Source organism: Parasteatoda tepidariorum, chromosome 9 (assembly GCF_043381705.1).
Source record: "Parasteatoda tepidariorum isolate YZ-2023 chromosome 9, CAS_Ptep_4.0, whole genome shotgun sequence".
Classification (NCBI taxonomy): domain Eukaryota; kingdom Metazoa; phylum Arthropoda; class Arachnida; order Araneae; family Theridiidae; genus Parasteatoda; species Parasteatoda tepidariorum.
The window spans coordinates 18,807,627-18,816,967 of NC_092212.1; the positions used below are offsets into that span (position 1 = coordinate 18,807,627).

At 29.9% G+C, this 9,341-nt stretch overlaps 1 protein-coding gene across 1 annotated transcript in view; it reads left to right on the forward strand.

The window, feature by feature from the left end:
• LOC107450531 (uncharacterized) overlaps window positions 1-9,341 on the forward strand; it is a gene marked incomplete in the record, with an annotated part of 46,587 nt that overhangs the window by 31,782 nt on the left and 5,464 nt on the right. The window contains 3 exon segments of the mRNA XM_043053738.2: window positions 2,164-2,331; window positions 7,234-7,379; window positions 8,671-8,730. Coding sequence (XP_042909672.2) covers window positions 2,164-2,331; window positions 7,234-7,379; window positions 8,671-8,730 — 374 coding nt within the window.

Below are 9,341 nucleotides of genomic sequence, written 5' to 3' on the forward strand. Positions count from 1 at the left end.
ATATATATATATAGTAGCTTGTAATAGCGAAAAGCTTTTAACTTACGGCTATTACGTTGGTTATTATATAAAATAACTACAGAAAATATTTTCGTATATCTTACATAAATATTCATGGAAATATGGAATTTTTTTTAAAAAAGGACTAAATACTTTTGACTTACGTTTTCTTAATATAACTGCAAAAAAATTAAGCAAACTTTTTTGAGTCCTTTTTAATTAATAATAAAAATCTCTTATTCAAATTTGAAAAAAGAAAATCATTAAGAATTGCGCAAGATATACGAACTTAAAGTTATCCGTTTATACAGCGCTTGCACGGAAAACATTTACAAAAATTTTTTGTGTAATTTTGTTTTGAGAAATATTTAGTAACTTATGAAAAAAGTCCGATTTGAATACCTTGAAAATGCAAAAAAAAAAAAAAATTGTGCAGCTGTTGTACTTTTTTCAAAATTTAAAGCTCAAAATGATAAGGGATTTTCCACAAATTATATTTAATGTGGTAATACAAAATATAATAATAAGCAAATGAAAATACCCTAAAATGAAGGTCGGGACAAAAATATGTGATGGTAATAGGAAATAAAACATAATTTAATACGGTGTGGTCCTATATAATGCTGCTGTCATAAATAAATCTACTTTAATCGTACAAAAGTAAATTTGTTGAAACCCCATTACCATTCAAAGCTTTCGTTCCTAATTAACAAAAACTATTCAGAAAATTGTTAGAAATTGTTTAAATTTTCAAAATATTCTAATTCTACTTTTTTTAGAAGTTACCAAGTACGATTCAAAACCAATTAATGAAAAATAATGTTTTCCGCTCAATATAAAAGATTACTTTAACTACTGACATCAATATCATAATTAATCTATGAGATAACGCCATCTGGACGTAGTTTTATGCATTAAAGGATTTCAGAGTGCTTCGAATTTCAATGTCATATTTAATGTCTGTGATAACGCCATCCAAATATATTTTACGTGTTAGAGAATTTCAGAGTGCTTCCAATTTCAACGTCATATTTAATCAATGAGGCAACGCCATTCGAATGTATTTTTATGAAAGAATTTCAGAGTGTTTCTAATTTCAATGTCATATTTAATGGCTGTGATAACGCCATCCAAATGTACTTTTATGTACTAAAGAATTTCAGAGTGTTTCAAATTTCAATGTAATATTTAATCGCTCAGATAACGTGATCCGGATGCATTTTAATGTATTAAAAAAATGTATTATTTTGGATTTTAATGGCCATTTCATTTTCTTCAAATTGTATAAAATACTCTATATTTTTACAAAACAAAAAACTTTTTTTTTCAATGGACGAGAACGAACAAGTAAACAACTTACTCCTAAGAAATGAAATATTGGGTGCAACTTATAAGAATCGAATTTATACAATCTTATTTAATTTTTCATGTATTTATGTTCAATTTAAAGTTTTTCTTAAAATGTGTTGCAAGATTTTCATATAAAAATAAAGGCGTGAAAAAGTTGGATTGTTTATTTGACGTTATTATTGTTATTAAAATCAATAACATAAAATTCTAAAAATTGTGCACATTTACTCTAAATTTGAGCATCCATTCGTGATGTCTCAGGGGATGGAGAGTTCACATTCCAATGAGGTGAACCGGGTTCGAATTCCAGCGATGGCTGGTAGATAGGAATTCCGCATACGGCTTGCACCACAGTGCTGACGTAAAATATCCTCAGTAGTGGACGAATTATGGGTTAGAGTCCCCTTGCAGTCAGGCTAACTGTGGGAGATTTTAGTGGTTTTCCTCGCCATGTAACGCAAATACGGGTGAGTTCCATCAAAAAGTCCTCCACGAAAGCAAATTTCTCCCAATACTTCATCCAGGAGTTCCTCTGTCTACTGAATTGAGTTCAAAATTACAAGGTTACTGAGTTGAACATTAGTAGTCGTAAACCCCAATTTGGGACTGCTGTTTAACGACGGTTACAAGATAACAACAAAATATACTCGAGCATCAGAATTTGAATGCTACTTTAACTATTGTATTATAATAAATTTGTGATTTTTACTTTAGTTTTTGTCTCATAAAAAAGTTTTCATTCTCATATACTGTGTAATTTTTGTAAACGCTTGTAATATTTTTAAATTTATTTTTTAACTATTTTTATTTTAGGTGTACGACGATGGAGTTTACGTTATCCTCAATGCAGAGGCCGCAATCAGTCTCCAATTAATATACTAACTAGTAAAGTTAAAAAAGATTTGTACCTTCCGAAACTACAGCTTTACAATTACGACAGACCGGTGACGCAATCAACAATAAGAAATTCTGGTTACACAGGTAATATACTCAAAACCATCTACTAATTATGATATATATATATATATATATATATATATCATAATTAGTAGATGGTTTTGAGTATATTACCTGTGTAACCAGAATTTCTTATTGTTGATTGCGTCACCGGTCTGTCGTAATTGTAAAGCTGTAGTTTCGGAAGGTACAAATCTTTTTTAACTTTACTAGTTAGTATATTAATTGGAGACTGATTGCGGCCTCTGCATTGGGGATAACGTAAACCCCATCGTCGTACACCTAAAATAAAAATGGTAAAAAAATAAATTTAAAAATATTACTAGCGTTTACAAAAATTACACAGTATATAAGAATAAAAACTTTTTTATGATATTTAAAGACAAAAACTAAAGTAAAAATCACAAATTTATTAATTGTTAAAGTAGCATTCAAATTCTGATGCTCGAGTATATTTTGTTTTTATCTTGTAACAGTCGTTAAACAGCCAACCCAATTTTGGGTTTACGACTACTAATGTTCAGCTCCATAGCCTTGCAATTTTGAACGCAATTCAGAAGACAAGGGAACTCCTAGTTGAAGTATTGGGAGAAATTTGCCTTCGTGGAGGACTTAGTGATGAAACTCACCCGAAATTACGCTACATGGCGAGGAAAACCACGAAAACCGCCCACTTTTATCTTGACAGCAAGAGGACTCTAACCCATGATCCGTCTACTACTGAGGATATTTTTCGTCAATACTGTGGTCGGTGCAAGACGGATGCGGAATTCGTATTGACCAGCTATCGCTAGGATTCAAACCCGGTTCACCTCGTAGGAAGGCGAACTCTTTATCCCCTGAGCCATCAAATTTAGAGTAATTGTGCACAATATTTACAATTTTATGTTATTGATTTTAATGACAATAACGTCATGACCAACTAAATCCAACTTTTTTACGTCTTTAATTTTACAAGAAAATCTTGCAACACATTTTAAGAAAAACTTTTACATGAGCATAAATACTTGGAAAATTAACTAAGACTGTATAAACTCGATTCTTATAAGATGCACAAAATATTTCATTTCTTCGGAGTAAGCTGTTTACTTGTTCGTTCGCTTCCATTGAAAAAAAAAAATTTTTTATTTTGTAAAAATATAGAATATTTTATATAATTTGAATATGCTACATAAAAATTTGAAAAAAAAAATGGTAATTGAAATTCTAAACGCTCTGAAATTTTTTAATACATTAAAATGCATCCGGATCACCTTATCTGGGCGATGAAATATTATATTAAAATTTTAAACACTCATTAGTACACAAACGTACATTAGAATGGCATTATTACAGTCATTAAATAATAACATTGAAATTCGAAACACTCTGAAATTCCTTCATAAAANTAAAAATTGATAATTTTATTTTTATTCTTTTGTTAGCTTGCATTCTGAAGGACACTTTCCCTGAATTTTTTTTCTTCGTAAGCTGTAAAACAAACATAAAATATACTGGGGACATGAAAATGACTGTTTTTGTGAGAATGACCCATATATATCGTATTGTATAAAATGAGAGCGAATACATCATCGATTTACTCAATTAATTCGGATTTCTTTTAACATTTAGAATATTTTACGTGTTTATGATTTCAGTATAATCAATATTGATTGTTTGAAATGCAGAGATTAGTCAGATTCTTGGTTATATAAAGAGTGATAAAATAAGATATATTCAAAAGGATAGGGTATACTTTGTGCTACGTAGACTAAAGTGAAAAATAACGAAAAAGATAACTAAGTACAGAAAAAGACATACTATAGTTTCAGTACGCTAAACAAGAACATTCCTCAGTTCCTAAAGAAAATGACAATCGAAAAGTAAACTGGTAAACACGTACAAAGTGGTTTAACCAATCTGGAGTAAGGGACAAGTTTGAATAAGATGGAGGGGAGTGAAAAGAAACAGGTATGAGGGGGGTTGGCGGAACCTCAAAGGGCGAATGATTAAATTAAAATAGATCTCCAAATCTTGGGTAAGGGTAAGATGCTAGGAAGATCATTAAACAAACTATCAGAAATTTTCAAAATATGGAGTGATTCCCTGAAATCGAGTTCGGTTGTTGAAGACTAGTGCGCTTTCTTCTGCTAAAATCAGCAACACTGCTCTTCTTTATACCGATCTTGGTTTCTGGGAATCATTTCATATTTTAAAAAATTCAATTAACTTAGTTAATAATCTTTCTAGTATCACACCCTTTCCCAAGGTTTGGGGATCTATTATAATTTAATCATTTACCTCCGAGGTTCCCGCCAAACCCTTCATACCTGTTTCGTATCACTCTTCTTTTAATTATTTTGTTCAAATTTGTTCTTTTGTCCGGATTGATTAAAGTGCTTTTGCATATGTTTGTTTCTTTACTTTTCTAATGTCATTTTCTAATTTGAATCTGAGAAAGGTTCTTGTTTAGAGAGCTGAAACTATAGTATATCCATATCTCTTTGTTTGTTCTTTATTCACGTTGTATTTCACTTTAGACTATATATATAGCTATATTTTCTTTTTTAAATTTTAATGTTAGTTAATGGAAGAACAAGGGATATCACCACTCATTAATTTATACTATGTAGAAAATTTTTTTGTGTGTGTGCCCTGTTACTTATCCTGTTATTTTGCTAAAAAAGTATCTCAAGTAATACTACTTTTATTTCTATTTCTAAATTAAACGTCATAAATTTAACTATGCTTCTTCTATTTTCTAACTTCCCAATGAAAATTTTGGATTTTTATCTTCTCAGAAAAGGATTATAAACTAAGGATGGAAATGATTAATAAACCTTGACCCAACTATCATCTGGATGTGACATTGCTTTCCGCTCTTCCGCATTCTAATTCCGTAAAAAAGCAACGATGAAAAAAAAGGCAGATCTCGACATCCGTTGTTTTTCCGTCCTAGTCAGGAACTTGACAAAGCCTGTCTGTCACCCGAATTTCGATAGACGTAACCTGACATGCTTATAAATCGCGATTTTACTAGGATCAGTATTCCTATTATATTTGGAAATGATTTGCATTCGATAAAAATAAGAGACCACTACACATCTAAAATTGAAAATATTATATTAAATGCAACTTTATTGCAATTTTCTATTGGTGTCACTTGTTAGAAATAGGCAGATTATCCTTCTCCTACAAGTTTTACAATCTAATTCCTTACCAACTTATTAAAACTCATGCAGAAAGCGGAGCAGTTGTTTTCCACCTGTAATATATAAGCAGAGCTGCCTACTTTCTAAACGTTTTGGGTAAAGTTTTGAAAGTTTTTTCAGGGGTAGCTATGTTAATATTTTAATGTATGATTCTTTGTTTTGTGATTTCGAAATAAAGTTATTTTTCACAACGCTACATGTAAATAATTCGAAAAATATGAAACGTCACTTTGCTGAGTGATAGTTATTTTATAAACCATTCCTTCATCTGTATTGGGCTTAACCCTTTCGGGCCGACTGTCACAAATACGTGACAGCATAAAACCGTATCAATCAGGTTAAAAATTTAAAACTGGTAATCAAAGTATTTCTTTAGCAGTTTATTTGTGGGCGGAGTAATAATTGTTTGATTTATTTAATTCACCAATCCTTTGTTCAAAATAAAACTATTTAGTTATACTTTGAATTAACATTGATTATATATATGTTTAAACTAACAATAATTAAATTAAAAGCAAAGTAAGTCTGTCAAATTAGCAACGACTACATTTAAGTTACCGTTTTTTATTTAATTACAACTTGATTCTGATTTTGTACGAATGCTTTTCTGAATCACCCGTCCCCAAAGGGTTAACAGAGATGCCAACTGCTCCGAAAATGCCAAAGTAATGAAAAAAAAAAGGTTTTACTCACTACTAAATTATTCAAAGGCTTTTCTAAGACTTTCGTTACAGTTAAGCCGTGCTCGGGCTTTTAAAAAATTTACAAAATTAATCGAAAATCTGCAAATTTCAGATTGTAGTTCACTAACGCTTTTTAAAATATTTTGTCGAATCCGGAGCAGTTGACACCTTTGGCTTTGTTACAGCTCTGTAGAAGTAAGGCTTTTAACATTTTAGCAAAACTACCGAAAATTCTGAAAAGCTTACGTTTTTACTTGTGGACCACTTTATTAAATATTTTGATAAAAGATTTATTGGGCAGCCCTGTATACCTATGCACACCTGCCAACTTTTACGCATTTGGCGTAAAATAATATTTTTATATTTAAAGTAGTAGCAAATATATAGTATTTTTTATTTTATAAACTTAAATTTGAACTGATTTCGATCACCAGTATTCTTAAAAAAATTTAGCATGTATATTAATATGCATTACTTTTTTTGGTTGTCAACTGAAGATTTTTCAAATACAACATATTATTTTGCTTACAAGTGAAAATTTAANAGACAATAAATATATACGATACTCAAAGAGTTCAAAAGTGGGCAATTTAAAAAAAAAAAGAGTTTTTGATTTAGTGCTTTTACTTGTTCTTTCAATTTTACTTCCTATTGTATTAATCCCGACTTTTTTTGAGGTTTTAAATGAAGAATTCCAGTATAAATAACAGATTTTCGAAAGTAATGTTATCCAATGGAAAACTTGTTGTCCAATGGGAAGAAAATATTTGTTCCAGTGGAAAAATAATACGTAACTCGAATTGCGGAACAATAAATCCAAGCGGTTCGAAACTTTTGCAAATATCTTAAAATGTTGCATAATGTCAATATTATAATATTTGTTTTTCTTTCAAACTTGTTGAAGAGTGTCAGGTCAAAGCAATTGCAGTACGTGTACTAACATGCTTTTATTTTCAATTATATAAATATCTTTTTTAATTAAAAATCTACTATGTACCAACGATAGTGATACTTCTACTAATCTTTGATTAATATTTATTATGTTTTTATAGTGACAATCCTTCCAACAGATGGCATACGACGTGGCATTCGGGTCAATGGAGACGTATATACTTTAAACGATATTCATTTTCACTGGGGAGATAGAAAAGACAAAGGTTCAGAACACAAAGTCAATTATAAGCAGTATTCAATGGAGGTAATTGATGGACATATTTGCAATAAATTAAAAAAAGAGTGAAATGATTTATCTGGCTTAGTGTGTCGCACAAAATGAAATAGAAAACGAGCAAAATACTAAATTCTTACATCAATGGGATATTAAGTTGATAAATATTCATACATAAACAAATAATCTACATATGCATTGATCCCAAAAAGAGTGAAAAAGAAGATGCCGTTTTATACTGTTTTCCAGTTAAATAAATTACTGCTTGCCCTCATTCAGTAGAAAAATTTAATGGGTGAATCTACAGCATTATCTTTCCTAATTCCAAATTTTGTAAGTTAGAAATAATTCCAAATTTTTCCGCCAACTGAACCATCACCGCCTACATCAGAAAGCTTCTACACGGTTTTTTATAAGTAGTCTGCGCAGACTATTTAAAAAGTAAACCAGTTGTGCGTATCAGATTCTATTTTAAATATGTTTGAGAATCGAATCTGTAGTGGTTGACAAGTAAACTAGACAAACCAATTATATTAATAATTTAAAATAAATTTTTTAGACTTATAATTTTCTTCCACATTCTTATTTTTTGTCAGATTTTGTATTAAATGGCACTTTTGTAAACAGGTTTACTTTCATAGTGGTCTGATCGGACTATCTATAAGAAACCGTATGGAGGCTTTCCGATATAGGAGGCGTTACCGGAACACAGCCAGACAGAAAATATTATGACAAACTTTCAACTTAATCAAGTATAAATGTAACAAAGTTTATAAATATAAGGTCCTAAAAAAGTTTACTTGAAAAATAAATATAAATTGCATTTTATGTAATGTTAGAGAAAACAAAATGAAGTAAGTCCTCATATAGTTAAGCCAGTAATGAAGTAACAGATGTTCTTTATTTTTTGTTCTTTGCGGTGTTGTATAAATTTAGCTTTTTAAGTTTTATTAAAAACAAAATTAAAAATGGTTTAAAACGGGTTCGCAAGTATTTTCTACCGTTTTTTTCTTCTTCAAATTGAAAGTCAGTATCTACAAATGTTGCGATAATGCGGAGAATATAATAGCAAAACTATTCTATTCAGTTTCGCGTTTTTCGGAAATAGATTTATTAAACTACGACTTCCAATAAAACACTTTCACTAACTGCTAGTGGTCTTATATGCCGAATTTCAGAATCAAATTTACGTTTATCATTTTTTAATCAACCAAAAAAGATTATAAAGAGATTAAATGTGTGCTTAAAATTATGAATATCTTCTAAAAAAATTATTAAAGTATAATAGTTATTTAATAATAATATTTTTTTTCTCTAACAGATACATTTTGTCCATTCAAATAGAAGGGGTAGATCTGCTGTGGTAGGTGTATTTTATGAGGTGGGTATTTTATTCAAATCATTTTATATGATATGACAAAAACTGTTTATTATATGTATTTATTATTACACTAGTAGAGGTACATATCAGTTATTCTACGTATGAGGTAAAAATCGTAAATTGTGATTGAATTGCTATCAGTTAAAGCAATAAAGCAATCATGCATTTAACTGGAAGGCATTGATCAAGGGATTTAAAAATTAAAACTAACTACGTTTTTTTATTATTAATTTTTCTCCTTCCTTGTACAATTTACGTTAATAAACTTAGAAAAACACGCATTAAAAATCGAAGTAAAATTTAGCTTAATACAATATCGTAACTGTCAACTTTCGCCCTTTCTGAAAATGGATTTTCCAAATGCTAGTAAAACAATTACTGAAAACAGTTTTACTCAAGAACATATTTATATTTGAACCAGATTGAAATTTGCAATCCTAGTCCTAGTGTTTTGATTTTATTGGGCACCTGGGCCGCAAAGCGGCCTTTATCCCATTCATCTGGAATTTTAGAACAGTTTTGGTTGAGCAATGAGGTAAGCAGGCAATGGAGTTGCTTTTATGAATGTTTCAAGCTCTTTGCTTATTACACAAATGTTATTACATTATGAA